Source organism: Musa acuminata, chromosome BXJ3-1, assembly GCF_036884655.1.
Source record: "Musa acuminata AAA Group cultivar baxijiao chromosome BXJ3-1, Cavendish_Baxijiao_AAA, whole genome shotgun sequence".
In the NCBI taxonomy this organism is placed as follows: Eukaryota; Viridiplantae; Streptophyta; class Magnoliopsida; order Zingiberales; family Musaceae; genus Musa; species Musa acuminata.
Genome location: NC_088349.1, coordinates 1,716,607 through 1,735,548, shown reverse-complemented (window position 1 = coordinate 1,735,548; position 18,942 = coordinate 1,716,607). Strand labels below are relative to the sequence as shown.

Genomic DNA, 18,942 nt, shown 5'->3' with positions numbered 1-18,942 from the left:
GTTTGGATTGGGTCAAATTGAAGCATGACAGGGGATACCGTACATGATATTTTTGGAACCCACTAGATTTATGCTAATTATCAAGTCATTTTATGAGTAGTGTGAGCTCGTAGAGCAATCAAATCACATAATGTTATAGAGAAAGGAATTCACATGGATACGATCGAGAACATTTCATGAACATAAGTACTCATCAATCCTTGATCCGATAGAGATAATTATCATGAACACTGAAAACAGCAGAATAATTTCAATCAAAATCTTCGTGATTGCTGACCCACCACTTCTGCATTACATATTTTATTGCATCGATGGGAACGCATGAACTTATGAAGTTCCAACTTTTTCATTTGCGTGAAACATAATTTGGCCCATCAACTTTAAGATAAAGTTAGATTCCTTATGTTCTGCAATTTAATTATGTGAAGTTAGCTACTATAATGTTCACCCACTCCATAAATAAATTGGGTGTTGTGAAGAGCTAAGCCCTTTTGTTGGAAGGTTAGCATCACAAGAAAACTCGGTGTTTGGCTTTTGCTTCGACGTGATCTGCAATGTGACAATGAGAATAGTAAAGGCTAATTATATAATAGGCTTGTAATTAATTAATTATCTTTAGTATAGATTATATTGAATTTATTATATTTATAAAAATAAAAATATTTAATATTATTTTTTCTTACATAGTCGATTTTATTAACAAATATATTATAAGATTTATTGGTACTATCTCATTTCGATTTATTATATGATATTTTTATCAACAACAAAATCGATGATGTCACAAGAAATTATAATAAATGATTTATTTTTATAAATATAGGGATCTCAAATATATATTTTAAAAATATAAAATCGAAATATGAATAATAACTAATTAACTCAAATAGTATTGAGCAAGGTCTGTCATATCGAATCGTATCGCTCAGTACGAGTAGTATGTATCGATCCGATAGGGCAGTGATATGCAAATCGTTCGGTACCAATTACCTGTAGCATTGTATTGTTACAATGCACTGTAACACTACAATAATACAGTTTACAGTTTAGTACATTGTTATAATAACAATATAGTATACTATTGTAGTAGTGTTATAGTTCTCGGTACATCGTATCATATCGGTACCGAGCCCAGATTAAAATATCAGTACGATACGATATTACGAACCTTGGTATTGATTATAGATTAACATTTGTAAATATATGAATGAAAATACGTGCGAAAATTGCTACCCGAGTCGGTCTAATTTATAGTCAAACATTTGAATGCTTTGTCCGAATTGGCATTCAAAACAGTAATTACGTGGGTATTCAACCACCGAATTGGTCGGTCAACGTATGCGGCTGGAAATATACGGAACCAACGTGTCAATTTCGGTATGGATGACGTGGCATCGTGTGATGTGTGCTAAAAATTATTCGTTAGTAATGCATCCGATTCGGCGGCCGCAGACGAATTGTGAAAGGTGCGGTGTCACCGGCCTCTCATGTGCGGGCCACGTGCAGCAACCTAAGCCTTGCGTTCTTGTGGCTCCGGCCTCCGGCGCAGGTGAACCAATACGTATTTGTTATTTTTGTGCCGATCAGCGACCTACCCGATCTCCTACCTGTTTGGCGATGCTTGCGGCGACGTGGGGCCCACGAGGAGCTGCTGTCGATTCAAGTGAGCAAACACGTGGTTCTGATTTGGTACTTGGGCCTCGTAGCTCGTGAGCGATTTGAGGCGCCACGTCACTACAACGCGCTTTTGAACCGTCCGCTTGGATGAAGAGTGTGCTCGCTTCACGAGTGATCTGTGTCTCGATCATTGTACCATTCAGGAAACTTTTGGTCAAATTAACATGCATTAACAGGGGGGCCCGCCTATTCCAGCAATTAGCATACTTGTTCGCCTGCTTGGTGCAATGTCCCAACGAAGTGGATCCTGATCGTGTTTTCATTTGCTTTATCGGGGCTGACAGGACGGAGACCTGTTCACGGGTGGATGGACTTGGAGGAAAGAGTCATACACGAACAACCGCACGAGATCCCGAAAGAATAAAAAAGGGTAAAAGGAAGCCGTGGAGCGCTTTGCTCACCCACCGATCTCTTCCTTCCGCATGGTCCGAGCGAGTCACAGCAGCGACATACACCATCCAACGTTCACTCTCCTCTCTTTTTTTCCTCTTCTTTTCCCCTTTCTTTTTCCGCATTTTCTCTATCTTCCGTGGTGGAGGTCCGAGCCCCCGATTGACTGAGCTCGACTCCAATCGCGCACCGTTGGGAAGCTCCGACTCGATTCGCCGGAGAGAGCCCGAGCTGGAGACATGGCGCTGAATCGTGGTTACAAGCTCCGTATCCTTCTTGTCTTTCTTCCTCGAATTCGAAATATGCTTGCGCCGATCTTGTTTTCGTGTCTCGTCTTCTTTTTTTCTTTTTTCTTTTTGAACTCGGGTTTTCTTTCCCCCTGTGCCTAAAGAAATCGCTCTGAACTGGAATCTGTGTCGAGGACGAAAAGTGGAGATGACTTGGAGTGTCTGCACTACTTATACGAATGCATTTGGTTGCTCTTTTGGTGTTCTTGTGCCGGGATCAGCTACTATTTGCTTCATATATTCGTGTTTCGAGTTTTATGTGCTTCATTAACATTTGCGTTTGGACAAATAAGCTTGAGCTTAGATGAAAGAAGTTTGATATTAAAAGATTGACTATTTTCGTCCAAAATCTGTACTTGTAGAGAATAAATGTCTGTGCTTGGTCTTCGTGGTTGGTATTTGTTAGAAAATTTAGTTTATTCCATTTGGGTTTTCGTTGACCCTTGGGAAATAGAGGAATTCGTAGCGCATGCATCTGATGTCAACTGTGTGGCTCTTGGGAAGAAATCAAGTAGAGTTTTTGTTACTGGCGGTGAAGATCGCAAAGTAAATCTATGGGCGATTGGTAAACCAACACCACTACTGGTGAGTCCTAAATTTCAGTTTTTCTTCTCCTTCCTGGTGCTCAAACTTTAGTTTTTATGTATGTAGATTTTCAAGATTTTGGTATAATGTTACTGATTTAGGGTGACATAATGGTAATTGGCAATTCAATCGACTCTTTGTGTTTGTACTAATATACACCCAAATAGTTAACTTGCTATCTGTGGACTTCTATATTAATCCTGCATGCTTCCTGTTACTGGAAGACAAGGCCACTAAAACCATAATGGCTTCATTCCTTCACCTTTCTGCTGGCTCTAGTAGTTCGCTTCAGAAGTTGATTTTTTGTTTTGTTTTGTTTTGTTTTGTTTAATCATACTTTATCTGCAGAGCTTATCTGGTCATATGGGTTCTGTTGAATCTGTGGCCTTTGATTCAGCGGAAGTCTTGGTTCTTGGGGGATCATCTACTGGCATAATTAAACTTTGGGATCTGGAAGAGGCGAAGAGTAAGTGATAGTGATTCTAACCCAGTTTACTATTGTTGAAGTAAATGGTTTGAGTCTTCACTGGAGTGTGGTGGCCAAAATAGGTAACAACTTGTTTTGTTCTCACAAACTTAAAATTCTTTTATGAAGGAGAAAAATGGGAAAAAAAAAGAAAAAACTGAACTCAGTTTAATATATAAGGCTATTGCTTTGCACCATACAAACCTTTTTCTTCCATAGCCCTTTTCTCACTATAATTCTGGCTTACCAAAATGTAGTTCCTATAAGCCTTACTTTATAAGCTTAGGTGATGTGGTGTTGACAACTTCATTAGTAGAAGTTAATTAAAGCAAGTAGGTTTAGTCATAAACTCATAATAGTAACCCACAGTTTCATAACATGCCAGCCTTTCCTTTGTCAGGCAACTAACTTCAGGTTGCAATAATAAATCTAACACATGTAACTCCATAGTGTAATCATGCAACTAATACCATTTGCCCCATCAAATCTATAGTGTAATTATGCCATACACATTTCTCAACTTTGTGAATCTGCCAATGGAGAGCTTTTGTAGTTTTAATTGTTACCTGTTATTTTGTAATACAATTTTGCCATTTTTTGAACAGAAAACAGTGTCTGGTGTCTGTATGCTTACTTGTTCAATGTCATATGTGTTCTTGCCTAGTTGAATGGAGATTTTATTACCAACACGTACAATATCGACCTTTTCTTTGCAATGGAGATTTCTGGGCCACATTCTTTCACCTCACATATAGATAAAGGTATAAAGCCAATGATTTAGATCTTGGTTTGATATTGGTATACCAGGCGGGTATACCGACATGCTGCGTCTCCAACAGCAGTCAATGGTTGGACTGGTAAATACCGGTCAGTACAGTGCAACAATATCTCCTTTCTTTATATTAAAGAACATGTAGCCTAAACTAAAAGTACTCTTCCAATAAATAGCCAGAAGTTGTTCACAGAACTCAAAGAAGTCATGTCCAAAGAGTTTGAGATTACCTGGAAGTTTATTAACACAAACACATTAGTTTTAATACTCACCCAAAGGTTCATAACTCATGTTGTATAACTTGAGGTTTATAATACTTGTAAGTTATAACTACAACAATTGTTAGTCCAACACTTGAAACTGACCTTTTACCTCATAGGATACTAAATCGTAAAGACCAACTATGATAACATAAAGATGCCTATTTAAATAGCTCATGTTAATCATGGTTTGATACTCCCCAACTATAACTGGTTAATGACATCATTGGTGCCAAGACAAGTCCTTTGTTGCGACATGTGAGCTTAACTATCTTTTAAACATTAATATCATGCTTTACTGTTTTTTTGATACATTAGTATCATGGTTTGTGAAATTTTGTTGAACAGCTTCTGATTTGGCTGTTCATGTCAAAGTGTAGTTGTTCGGACTCTTACTGGGCACAGATCCAATTGTACCTCAGTTGAATTCCATCCATTTGGTGAATTCTTTGCATCTGGTTCTTTGGATACTGATCTTAAAATATGGGATATTAGAAAGAAGGGATGCATTCATACTTACAAGGGCCATGCTGGGGGAATTCAAAAAATTAGATTTACACCAGATGGGCGTTGGGTTGTTACAGGAGGAGCAGATAACATGGTGAAGGTAATGTTGTTGGATAATTGTGCCGCATAATCATGTCTAGGTTTTCTTTTCCCCTAAATGACAGCTAACACAGTTTTATGTTAATGCTTCTTTGAACAGCTGTGGGATTTAACAGCAGGAAAGCTTCTGCATGATTTTAAGTTTCATAATGGACAAATCAGGTGTATAGACTTTCATCCTCATGAATTTTTACTTGCAACAGGTATGCTCTTATTTTCAATTTTTTGATTATTTTTCTTCATTTGCATGGTTATGTCACATAAAATTGTATCTAAACCTTGCCCTTAATCAACAATTTTTGTTCCATCCATAAGGCTATTTTAGGAACCAACTTATGATTTCTGAAGTCATGAAAGTGTAGGACCCACTTTTAAAAAAAATAATGCCTTTAATTATTCTGGACCTATGGCATATGTAGTTCAATAAATGTTGTTGCATATGTACTTAAAAAAAAAATAACCCGTCTATATGTTGGAGATCTGCATTTTATTTTCATATGAACATATGGTAGCTTTTCATAGCCCCTATGTACAGAATTTGTCTAGACAAAGGCAGAAAGCAAGGTTTTGATGATGATTATATACTTTAGTCACATGTTTGAACCCAAGAGAATTAAATGAAACCTCAAACATTTAACTGTTACTGAATACTTTTCCTTCTACATAAGCCTCTGTCAGTGTTTGCGTAAAGTCTAATTCACTATTCTTGAAATATAAAACTAATTAGATGTGATATTTTCTCTTGAATTGCGAGTTCACTAACGTATTAAACTAATGATATGTGATAATTTTCTAATTTTCTCTCAAATTGAAACTTGCTACAGTGATTCTGAATGATGGAACGTTCCAATTTACATGCCTTTCTAATTGTGATTGCTACAGCCCTACATTTTTAAGACCAAACAACCTGTAGGCTTCAGATTTAGGCATGATTTTGTTGATTCTCTGTGGTTGATTTGACTTTTTCTATTAAATATATTGTACTAAGATGATATCTTTCTGCTCATCTTATGCATTAGTATCTTAGCTCCTAGTCATGGTAGTTCTTCGTATATGTAATATGTAGTTCTATGCTCTGTACTATTGTTTCTCTTGATGGGCTGATATGAAACAATTCCAGGCTCAGCTGATCGAACTGTGAAATTCTGGGATCTTGAAACATTTGAACTGATAGGTTCTGTGGGGCCTGAGGTATGTTAAGTGTTTTCTCTTTGAACATCAAATACAAGTTCTTACATCTATGCTTGCATTTTCTGTTTATCCTTAATCTAAGAGTTCATTATCTTAACCATTAGAATTGCACCAGATGTTATGATATAATTTTTAGTTTATCATTTTCATCATTCGGTGTTATTCTGAAATGGTTTTATCAGTTGAATGATACTTGTCATTTTATAAATTTATATGCTGCCATTATCTGTTAACTGCCCTCCCTATGTAGTGTTAACCTACCCTAGAAAAGAGAAATCTCCAGAGATTAAATTTCTGACACCATCTTCTATTACTCAGCATCATCAGTACATTTGTCACTGATATACAACTTCCCATGCCTATTAACATCATGCTGCCTAAGTCCTTGATTAAGAGTAGACTGGTGTGGAAGAGCATTTCAGGATAGCGCAAATACCATTTTGTATACTCTTAATGTGTTGGTGGCTTGCAACAATTACTTTGTTCACCAAGTATATAATGTAGATTGTAGGGCAATGTAGGTGCTAGAGCTGAAGAATGTGAGGTTTTGGCTTTGGTTTGCTTGTAGTGAAAACCAACTGATGCAATAGAAAAAATATTATGGAGATCAAATTAATCTTATCTAGTGAAATTATATTTCAATTGTAGGAAAACAATTTGACATATGAAAAGCACAAGTTAATAGTAAAATATTATTTCAAGTACGCCAAAGAGATAGAGAGAAAAAAGAGAGATCTTCTATTGCAATCTATCATCTACTTTTCCTAGTGGGTTGTTAACTTTGTTATATAGATTTTGTTCCATGTTGCTGTCTAAGGAGTGCTTGTTATTCTCAATTCTGGAAACTTAATCATTGATGATAAAAAAGAAGTCTTGGGTAGTAAAAGAGAAACAATGCTGCATAGCAAAGACTTATAGTGCACTAAGAGAGATAACTCTTGAAGGATGGAATGGGATAATGAGAGCCAACAGGACTAGTGGCCAAAGATCTAGACAATAGAGTATGGAAGGAAATGGTTTGGCAACACACACAATTTATGAGGAAGTGGAATAATTAGCCACACTCTTCACACAAGTCAAACAAGAAACTCTTACCTCTTTATCTCTTGTTATATTAAAATTGACTAAAGGATGAAAGTGAAAGAAATAAAGAAGCGTAACTAAGAGGAATAAGAGTCTCTTATCAGTGAAAAATCACCCAGTTATATTAAGCTGTCTACAATCTTTTTAATGTATGAGAGAAACCATCAAAGTGTTCTACTTTTTATTAGCTGTGAGGTAAATTGGAATCATTCAAAATGACTAAATGAGTCCATTGGAAGTGATCTATTTCTTTTCATCAAGTCAGATTGAAGACCAAAGATCATGACTGACTAATCCAGCATAGTAACACATAAGACAAAAATGTGCCTAATTTTGTCATTCTCATTCCAAGAAGTAAGGTTGTTAATATTGTGGTTTACTATGCAATATGGGTTGTGGCTTGAGCGTGGATTTTGTTGCAAATGAGATCTGCTTGGCATCAGGCCCTTGTACCACACACTACTTGAAACCTCTGGCCACTTTAGGAAGGACATGATTGAATTGGTTTTTCAAAATGTCCCTTGGTTTGAGGAAGAAGATGAATGAGGAGAGGGAGAATGTATGCCCCTTGGCACATTTTTCATATATTGGATGTTCCAAGTGTGAAGAAACTCCAATATTTTCTTAATAGTTAATTTGCATAGATTTTTTTCATATAGAATGTCTCAGCCTTCTATGTTTTACTTGAATACTTATACATATCACACGAATGAGATTCAGATATAAATATGTCATCAAGAATCTCAAATTACTTAATATGGATGTCTATAATGGAACTATTTTTTAAATCTCTACATTATGTGATTCTTCTTCTTTTCTCAGGCTACTGGGGTGTGCTCGATGATCTTTCACCCTGATGGAAAAACCCTATTTTGTGGGTTGGAAGCAACCTTGAAAGTAAATTCTTTTATAAATTATAATAGTGCTTGATATCTGACAGAAAAGTTGTCATTGCTCATTTATCTAAGTATAATTACTAGGTATTCTCTTGGGAGCCCTTAAGATGTCATGATGTTGTTGATATGGGGTGGTCGACTTTGGGTGATCTCAGTATATATGAAGGGAAACTCTTGGGATGCTCCTACTATGAAAGCCGTGTTGGAGTTTGGGTGGCAGATATATCGGTAACTACCTAACTTGATTTCCACATTTGTGTGATAGTCTATTGTATATTAGTCTACTAAGTAGATTGCCTATGTGTCTCAGCTCATTGCTCCCTATGCTCTTGGTGTGGTGCCAAAAGCAAGTGGCCTTGTAGAGCCTACTTTTCAGGTAGAGAACTTTTCCCTGGAACTGAAAGAGAGCAGTGGTGTATCTAATATAAAACCTACCACTGAGTATCATGATATTGGAATTAAAACCAAGGAGACAGAAGGAGGCACATGCTTGATTTGTAAGTGTAACTTCTTTCTTGTATAATTTCTATCACTTTGACCTTCATTTTCGGAAGAACTTTCAATCATGAGATTGTAATTTTCCATCCTTTTTTGGATTATGCTATATGAAACACAGCTGACGACTGTAGACAAAGTATCAGTCATGGAACTAATTCATGTAACACATCAACTGTAGCACCAATTACCCTGAGTGGAGTTACAAGGAACAAAAGCTCTGATAGCTGCATCACTGTACCACAAAGATTTCATTCCAGGATGTCTTCGAAAGCATCCACCCCTAGTTCTACCACATCTGGTTCTGTAAAAGCTATTCAAGGTTCTCTTAATCCTTCAAACAAAACTGAACGAAGTTTGCCATCAAGGAACACTGCATTGAGTTCAAATACCACAAAAGCAATTAGTTTGGTAACTTCAAAGAAGGCTTCGACGGTACAGAGTAGTGTGGGAACACATACACGTCTGTACATGCCTGTTATTGTACCTAGAGACAACCTGGGCCAGGACAGTTTCAGAGTGGTAACAGCTGCTTCTGAAGCAATTTCTCGTGGTTCAAGGTCCAACAAAATAACTCATAAACGTAAATCATCATTTGCTTCTGGTGATAGCAAGGACCAACTGATTGCGAATGCATCTATGGATTTGACTGATAGAAGAAGTGATTCAGATGTTAATTCAAATTTGTTCCCCATTCTCGCTGCAAGTCATGAAGCTGCAGAAGATGATGTCAGAGAACACACTATGACAAGAAACATTGCAGAAAAGTTTGAAAGAGTATTGTCAATAGAGCAGCCTGTACAATCACAGAATGACAATGGTATATCTATCTTTGGCTAATTAATAAAGATGATAAGTCTTTCCTTTCTGGTTTTCCCTATTTATCTTTTCTTATTATATGCTGATATTATATGATTTTAGTTTTGTTTATAATGGCCCAAACAAGATCAACTTGGGGTTGCAAGGGTTGCATATTGGTCATTTTGATTTGGCTATAGTATGTACCTACTGGTTTGGACTTTTATTAGAAACTATACAAGTCAAACTCAAAGCAGTTCAGTTTAGAACTTTTGATCTGTTACAAATTTATCCTGAATTGGACATGAAACATAAATAGACTTAGTTAAAAGTAAATTCCATTTGCCATTTGTGTATTACATACATACATATGTACATACATATTATATCTATGGTTTGCAATACCGCTTGGTACAGTTTGGCATGGGCGGTTTTCCCCGGTCTACTGACATGCAGACTAGGGGATACATGGTATGCCCAGTACAAGGTGCCCAATATTAACTGGTACAAGCTGTTCACATTAAAGTATGCAAAAAAAATAATTAATTGAGTTAAGCGTATTTGCTGCACCAGTATACATATTATGGAATTAAGCATATAACTGAATTAAGTGTATATATGCTGTTCAGATTGAAGTATACAGAGAATATATAATTGAATTAAGATGTAGAACTGTGGCCAAAGCAAGTATTTGTGAGATGGCATTTTTTACTCATTTAAGAAACAATTTAAATAATGTTATAGGAAGCAGGAAAATGTCTAGTGATTAATCTTAAATTATTAGGAACAATTTATTATAGCACTCAAATAATTGTAGTAACTTTAATCAAAGTGAAATATAAACCAGATTATGTCTTTGTACTTATGTAGACTGCACATGTGGTTGCATCTCTTGCATATACAGTACTAATACATCCTTGACCCTTAACCTTATGTGAGGTAGTCACAAGGTTCTTAATTTTGGTTCGTACCGGTGTACCAAGCCCTACTCAATATGGTATGTATCGAGATGTACCGACGATATGCCAGGGCATACCGATGGTACATCCAAAAGAGCTTAAAAACCTCTAAAAATATCTAGAGGTAACGATCCAAAAAAACAGGGGCGTATCAATTGGTACACCTCAATAACGATCGAAATCTGAGGCGTACCAACCGGTACACCCCGATAATGGTCAAAATCTGGGGTGTACCGACCGATATGCTTAGTATGCCCCGTATGCCTTAGTAACGATCAAATTTCGACCATTACCGCCTGGTACAGATCCCGTATCACCCGATACGAGGTCAAAAATTGGTATTGCCCAGTAGAGGGTGGTCTGCGTACCAGTATCCTCTCGGATTGATATATACCGCCTGTACCGGGTGGTACAGAATCTACAGATTGAAATTGAGAACCCTGGGCAGTCATTCTGATTGCATCTACATGTGCAACTGCATATACCATATTTTCATTTTAGAAAGTTAAGGTAACATTATTGATCACTTGTAGGTGTTGTTCATCAATACAAAGTTTTTGTATTTAGATATAGTTGTCTAATTATATTGATTGATGAATTTTATCTGCCTTGAAGTTACTATTGTGATAATATGCCTCCAAATAATTAAAGAAAAGACTGCAGAAGCTTAGCATAAATACCATCACCCAGTTACCATTATGTTCCTTCTGTATAGTTGCTGGTTAGATTGTTGTACAATGGTCTATACTAGTTGTTTGTGTTGTAACACCATGTTAGGTTGTGTGGTCTCCTTTGTGCTTATATTAACTATGGCGAGTGTATATTTTTTCGCTTACACCGACATGTATTATAATGAGAAAATTCTAAGACTTGCTATTACAAAATTTGCATTGAGAGATTTTGCTGGAAAAGTCTTGTTTGCAAATGTGTCATTTATTGCTTTGTTTTTTGTAAAAGTGTCTCTATCCCATCTTCTTTAATTGCTTTTCATAGATGACAATGATATTTTCTCTGCAGGTAATGAGTCGCCATGCTCAAGCAGTGAAACTAACTCAGTGAAATATGTTAAAGGAGGTAACAAGTGTGGAACAATCTTCATATCTCAAATATAATCTGAGGATTACTGAGATTGCTCGGCAAATTTGATCATCTTTATGTTCATTTTGGCAGTTGCTGTCCAACTTGGAAAGACGCGGACTCTAGTTGAACGCTGGGAAAGAAGAGAAAGATGTGGCAGCAACATGGCAATAGTTAGTTTTTCTTCTTGCTTTTTATGGCTTACAATATGTAGTCCATGCTGTAATGTTTTCATATTGCACTTTGTTTTGTTATTTGCTTGATATAGCAACTGGCACATACTGTTGTCATATATTCTGGATCTCATATAATCTGTTATCTTCCTGTGTAGAGACATACCTTATCAAACTGATTATCTACATTAGAGATTGCTCAATTTTTGAGGTGCATGTCAGTTGTTCTCTTAAGAGAATTTTCTTTGCTTCCTTCATGTTAACCATGTGGACTTTACAAATTTATATGGAAGAAAATATTAGTCTAAAGCCTGTTCATTATGGCTGTTCGTTAAGGTTTCAAGAATTGCCCATAACCCTATTATGGCTGTTCGTTAGCATAATAAATAGCCGTGCCAGCATGTGGGTCCTTGTGGCAATCCTGAACCACCTTCCAAGTTCCAACCACCACCAATTATAAAAAAAAAAAACAATGGAAATAGGTTGGCACTCCTCTTCTCCAGCCTCCAATCCAGTGTAAAGTGATGGCAGCAGTGGAGCCGAGTCAGCCGACATGAGGAGTCTCCTGAGCCCTCACTCAACACAAAACATTGTGCTCTCAGATCTGTTAAAGAGAACTTGGACAAAACCTGTCTGATTTGGTACGAAAGGCTAGTTTGATCTTGCTGGCTGCTTCCCAAATACAAGATCCTTGATTTAGGTCTTTTTAAGCCATAAGAATTATCAAACATGAAAAACAATGAAATTTAACTACATGTATCCAACAATTTCTTGGTCTTTTAGATAAAAGGTTCCCCATCGTGTAGCATTGATGCCACACTTTTTGTTGATCTCAGGTCTATCTTGTCCTTGCAAATTCATGCAAAATGCTCTTTGGTTTTCCTCTCTCCTTTGTCGCTAACTTAACTCACTACAAATTTGAGCTGTACTGTTTGAAAGTTAACCTAACCTAAGGTGTTTTAGTTAACTTGAGAATCACAACCATGTATCAATTTATTTTCTCTGGTTCAGATTTGCACCATTTAGGTTTGATCAGATTAATGTGTTATACATGACAGGCTTGGGCTTTGTTTTTATGCTAGGTATTCATGATTATTCTGGATTAAATGCAACATATGTGAAATGGATTTATACCACCCCCAGGCTTGGGCTTGTTTTTGTGCTACATATTCATTAATATTCTGGACTACAAGCAACACATGTGCAATTGACTTATACCATTCAGTAAGGATTCCTAGTTTTCTTGATTTTCTTTACTTTTCTGGATGTATATGAAAAATTTTCTCAGAACCTCCAGTTTAGTCATGGTTTAAGTCCCAGTGGATCACAGAGTCAATCCTGATAATTATAATCTTTTTGTTTTCTGATTCTATGGAGAGCATAGTCATTTATGTGGAGATATACAAACCCGAACATGTATGTTTTGGTTGAGCAATGACATGTCACATTCCAATGTATTGATAACTATTGTTGAAAAAACAAGTGTTTCATCTCCGAAGCTTGAGCACTTCACCTGGTTGTGCTGGACTGCCTCTTGAGTTTATTTGACAACATTTACTTACTCTTTCCATGCTGTTTTGTGATGAACAGAAACAATCAGAGGCGACCTCTGAAAGGGACTTGACAACATCAGAGGATGATTTGATTCCCGAAACACTAATTCAAAACCATGATGCATTCATAAATTCTTTGAAATCTCGCCTCACTAAATTACAGGTAATAACCATTCCCCTTAAAATGATCATATAATTTTCAAGACTGTTGGCTGTTGTAAATTCATTGTTCATTGACATTCATGTTGTGAAAGCTTATTTCATCATCCAAAAGGAATGTAGTCTTCTCTTTTCTGTGTATTCTTTTTCTGGCCTTGATGTAAACTGTAATGTTAATAAAAAAATCAAAATGCTGCATCATTTTGTTATCAATTTTGGTATCTGCAGATAGTCTCTTCAATTTACATGGTTCAAACAAATCTATTATTGGTGCACTGGAACTTGTTCAAAGCTGGAATCTAGTCTTTACATGTCCATGTCTATTGTTTTTGCAAAGTACCACAATTCAAACATTATATTTTTTTGTCAGTCCTTCCTTCAGTTATCAACTTATCATATTTCTATTACAATTATTAACATCATCCCAGTCTTTTCCCATTGATATTGGGATTAGCTATATCAGCTGTAGAGCAATACTTGATGGACAAACTACATGAATGGTTTTGTCTAAAAAATCAGCACATGTTTAACTTATTAACCGAAGAGGTTCCATTTCAACATGGGTGATCAGGGTTTGAGTTAAGGAAATAGTCTATCCAGACCCCACATTGGCATGTGTCATGTGCATTGATTGTCTTTTTATATTTTTAATTGAAGAAATTATACTCTAAATTTTTTTGGGCATCAGTGAGAAGGCACAAAAAATAAGTTTTCTTTTTCCAAATATGAGAAATCAAATACTTCTAGGGTTACATAGCTTCTTTTTTCCTTGTTTAGTTGCTTAAAAACAAGGTTTCTAGTTAATTTTTAAAGCATAAGCTAGTAGGAAAGAGCCTAACTTTATACATGAACTCTCTTAGGTGCAAATTGGATGAATGAGTCTGGCCTTGATACATGGATCTAAATGTAAGATAAAGGCACAAACCAATGACTAACAGCTTGCCCAAAGTTTGTGTGGGGGAAACACTGGATAGAGATTAAATGATAAGAGGTAAATCTAAAAGGGATAATTTTTAAACTTATGATCTGCTCAGATATCTTCACAAGGTAACCAATTTTCTTAAAAGCTTAGACAAGTAAGAAAAGGCCTCATGATAAGTTCGTCAAAAGCATGAAGTACTTTGGAGTTTGGGGAAACAAAATTTATTGATATTTCCTTCTGTGACTAATAAATCAAAAGTAAGAGATTTGCCACCTTTTGTTAGAGAAGTGTGGAACTCAATCAAGATTTTGAATTATACTATGGCTGTCATTGGAACTGGGGTATGATTATAATTGCACCATCTTCATTCTGAGATTTGAAATAGAAAAGTATATGTAGCTTCTCTTTGTCTTCTCTCTTGTCTACATGATTAAGTCTGATCAAGTTTGATCCACTATGTCTCTTTCTTCTTTTGCTTTATATACATCTAAGAGTAGTAAACCATTATGTTGGTCAGGAGACTTTAATGGACAAATAATGTCCTTCTAGGTTAGAAACCCAACATAAGAGTCGACCATTATTCTTTTCTTTTCAGAAAGCCTGTGTGTGTGTGTGTGTAATTTTTTTGCTTTGTTCGCTCTTTCAGAAACTAATTATGACATGAGGATTCTACAGAAAAGTGCAATGCCCTTGTTACGATGTGCCTATACTAATGTGGAATGCCATTGATTGTTTCTTTGCTGAGACACACTTTAAATGATTTGATTATTTTATTGACAAATGACGAGAATACTTGGTATATGTCAATTTCAAGCACTGCTATTTGCAGCAGCCTACTTAAATTACTTGGACTTGCAGATGGTGCGGCATTTTTGGGAACAAAATGGCATTAAAGGCGCAATTAGTTCTGTGGCAAAGTTGCCTGACTATTCTGTAGGTATTCCTTTCAGGCCATTTATTTGTTGGCCACTAAGGTCATATCTAGTCATCTTGGCTGGAAAACTTCTGTATTCCCTTTTACATCTGTCTTTTATCAATAGACATCTATCTGAGTGCAAGTGCAGGTTCAGGTTGATGTCATCAGCATTCTCAAGGACAAAATTGGACTTTTTACCCTTGATCTGTTTTCGACCTTGTTGCCAGTTCTTGTTGGTTTACTAAACAGCAAGATTGAGAGGTATAAATACATTTGCATTGGGTACATGCTTATGATTGGAAATATATGCACATGGTCTTACTAAGGGAGGAATGATGGTTTTTTCTTGTAATTTATTCTCAGACAGACTGTTGTTTCTCTGAGTCTGCTGTTGGAGCTTGTTAAGATCTTTAAACCAGTTATAAGTTCAACAATATCTGCATCTTCAACAGTGGGAGTTGATCTTCAGGCTGAACAAAGGTAAGTTTTGTTAGATTTATTGGTCCTTGTCGAGTTTAAGATGGTCGTTTCTTGTTGTATCCATAATGTACGATCTTATGGCTAAAGCAGGCTGGAGCATTGCACCCACTGTTTCAACAATCTGGAAAAGATAAAACAAGTTCTTCCTCCACTAATTAGGTATGGAGCTCCTTTAATTATAAGTAGAAAATTTTTTATAACAGTATGGGGCCATGGACACAAGTGTCCCAGTAGTTATAACTTTTGGTGGACTGTCGTGAAATTATAAACATGATTCAGCTTTTGGTCTTTTGCAATTCAATCTGTAATGCCATAGTTAATAATCATGTGGACTTGAGCCAACTTAAATTACTTAGTTACATTGTGATGTTTTTCTTAGTATAGTAGGATGTTGCTCTCCTATACCAGTTCCAAACCATGAACTGTTGGATCGGGACACTGGGTCCATATGCAACTAGAGTTCTTATTCTCATCTTATCAGAATAGGATCCCTGTTGGTATGGGGCTCTCTCATACTATTATATTGGTCAGGGAAGGAGCATATCTAAGAAGAAACTTTGGGGGCATTCTCTTCTTAGTGTTTCTCTTAAATCTAATTCTTGCTTAGTCTGCCTCTGTAGAGGAGTGCTGAGTTGGCGTAGACTGTTTATCCTCCTGTGTAAATTACCTTTGGAACGAGAGGAAGATGTTAGATGAGGACACCCCTCTAGGGTTAAGTATTTCTCCAACTAGGATTTGTATTCTTATCAGGATGGGACTTTTGTTGGGGTAGGAGGAAGCTGTGAGATCCTCTTATCCTCTTAGTTTTATCTCTGTTCCCAATCTTTCTGCTCTGTCGACCATGTATAGTGCATTAATGTGCAAAGCATATGTTTATCCTTGTGTGTTGATCATGGACATATGTTGGTGTATTTTGGCTTTTGGATGAAAGATGTCGATCTCCTCCACATATCTATATCCTAGAGTCCTTGAAATTGTTGAGAAATTCGTGCTTTGTGCTGTGCCTTTTCCCGACATTGAAAGCTGATCATCAGTGACATCCAACACGAACTAGGGTGATCATGCTTGAAGCTAATTTCATACTAATTTGGTAGATGTCCTCAGTCGGCCGGTGAGTGCGGTGCTGGGACACAATTAGGTCCGAGCCTGATGTGGAAGTAGGTTGACCCAGCACAAGGTTCCAAGGAGCCGAACTAGAGCTAAACCACCAAAGTAGTACCAAAGAGCTTATGTGGAGCTCCTGAAGTGCAAGTAGGTTGACCCAGCCCGAGGTTCCAAGGAGCCGAACTAGAGCTAATTCACCAAAGTAGTACCGAAGTGCTTATGTGGAGCCCCCGACCTCCCCCGACCTCTTGAAGCGATGCTTCAAGATCTCCAAAGATGAAGCCAAAGTGGAGCTCCCAATTTGCCGAGGTCCTTGAGCTCCCGATGTGCCTATAGTAGAAGACATGCTCTTGATGTGCTCTCAACTCAGTCCATCCGAAGTGCAGCAGTATCAAAGTTCAGGTTTAGGAGAGAGGAAACAACTTGCTATTTATAGTCCAAGTTCCCTAATACCTTGTTGTTAGAGAAATATTATTCGAATCAAGGATGGTTTGAAGAATATTTCCATTCGAAATGACTGCTGACATGGCCAATTCGGCCTAATGGATTTTTGTCGTTTGTGCCATGCTAGTGTCCACGTGTCAAGTTGGAAAAGGACGAGATTACTTTAAGCTGCCTCATAAATTATGCCATGTGCTCAAGAATCTATTTTTTCTATTTAAATTCATTGGAACACAATGACTGAGAGTGGTTTGAAAGCCAGGAAACTAGCTTAGTTTAAGTCTATTCACTATGTGATATGTGTTGGAGTAGCTTGTTCCTTTTTTAACTTTGAATGGATGCTTCAATGAGTTGAAAAGGATAGTAAACTTCCATTCGTTAAATGCCATGATTGCTTAAATATAACAACCGGTTTTACCAACCCAGTGATTCGTGCTGATTCAAATTGACAGTTGTGGTTCAAAGCCCAAGTATGAGGACATTTAGAAATTGGGTGGGTTAATACTTAGCTATATTCTGTTTTGTTCATCTTTTCTTCATCGGTATGCAGTTCCCCTGCTGGTGCCATTCTTGATCCACCAGTATGTTTGGTGTTGCTCTATTCTAAAAAGTTCATATTAATGATGCTTGAAATAACTGTTATATATTTCATGTCTTTGTCCATCAGTAGCTTTATATAACTTTGAGAAGATATCTCATAAATTTAAAATATCATGAGAGTCAAATTGGTTAAAATTTTCAAGCACTCATCTGACCGTAATATCATTTTCACCATTAAATATGGAAGTATTTTTTTCTTTGACATTGTTATGTGTTCCTGGTGCAGGAGAGGAGGGCTGCTAGCAAAACATGCCGGTGAATTGAACATAATTTTACGTGACTCATGATCAATAGCTTTTTTCTCCCTTTAAAGCTCCTCTATACCTTTTTATAAGTAATTATCGGGATCCGTATCTTCAGCAACTTTGGTATGGAATGCCGCCACAAGATTTGCCTCCATTTGGCTTTCCTTGATGGATGCTTCGAGTTGACAATGGGAGAGGGTGCAGGATTACTATATTGAAGTCTAGCCCATTGTATAATTTGTTTGTTGTTCTAATGCCTTATTCTTGGTGCCCGCCTCTTTTCTGATGAGTGGCATGCTTTGATGTATAAATGTTCTTATGTACACGATATGCCCTGCAGATTTAGTTAAATTGGATGATACCGTCTTTTATACTGGAAATTCTTCCTCATATCGAATGTAAACAACAGATGCTTATTGAAAATCCTTGTTCACTACCTGGGCGAGAAAGATTTATGTTGTGTTGATTGGAAATATATTGACAGATATGCGCTCATGGCTAATGCATTCTTTGTATGGTGATCCAAGATTTGTTTGTGATCACTTGCCAACTGCTGGTTTGTTCATAAAGAAACACAAATATGTAATTAATTGTATCCTGTAAACATGTTTCGGTGCTTGAATACAATTTCTTGGTAATTTCGATACTGATGTTGGTTCTTGGTTCTTTCAATTTCTTGGTTATTTCCATTCTTTGTTTGGTGATCCAAGATATGTTTGCGATCACTTGCCAACTCCTGGTTTGTTCATAAAGAAACACAACGGCGTAATTACTCATATCCTGTAAACATGTTTTGATGCTTGAATA

At 36.7% G+C, this 18,942-nt stretch overlaps 1 protein-coding gene across 7 annotated transcripts; it reads left to right on the top strand.

The window, feature by feature from the left end:
• The first annotated feature begins 2,086 nt into the window (after positions 1–2,086).
• Positions 2,087–18,571, top strand: LOC103978361 (katanin p80 WD40 repeat-containing subunit B1 homolog KTN80.2). Of its 7 annotated transcripts, none has more exons than XM_018830916.2 (18): positions 2,087–2,334; positions 2,809–2,939; positions 3,288–3,405; positions 4,818–5,044; positions 5,144–5,246; positions 6,170–6,234; positions 8,140–8,214; positions 8,298–8,441; positions 8,524–8,710; positions 8,830–9,528; positions 11,483–11,539; positions 11,636–11,715; positions 13,306–13,431; positions 15,208–15,282; positions 15,414–15,526; positions 15,629–15,745; positions 15,836–15,904; positions 18,117–18,571. In XM_018830916.2, the coding sequence occupies exons 1-18, from the start codon at positions 2,307–2,309 to the stop codon at positions 18,175–18,177; spliced, it is 2,475 nt and encodes an 824-aa protein (XP_018686461.2). In that variant the 5' UTR covers positions 2,087–2,306; the 3' UTR covers positions 18,178–18,571. The 7 variants fall into 7 exon arrangements, 6 of the variants coding, with proteins under 6 accessions (XP_018686461.2, XP_009392416.2, XP_064992874.1 ...); XM_009394141.3 differs by having other exon boundaries at positions 6,164–6,234; positions 8,890–9,528; XM_009394133.3 differs by having other exon boundaries at positions 2,088–2,334; positions 6,164–6,234.
• The last annotated feature ends 371 nt before the right edge of the window (positions 18,572–18,942 follow it).

What these genes read in the sequence shown, in the direction of transcription:
- LOC103978361 (XM_009394133.3), top strand. Translation starts at nt 2,307, where the DNA reads ATGGCGCTGAATCGTGGTTACAAGCTCC. An exon ending in GGATCTGGAAGAGGCGAAGA is followed by an intron (nt 3,406 to 4,817) that starts GTAAGTGATAGT and finishes GTCAAAGTGTAG; the next exon opens with TTGTTCGGACTCTTACTGGG. An exon ending in TGAATTTTTACTTGCAACAG is followed by an intron (nt 5,247 to 6,163) that starts GTATGCTCTTAT and finishes AAACAATTCCAG; the next exon opens with GCTCAGCTGATCGAACTGTG.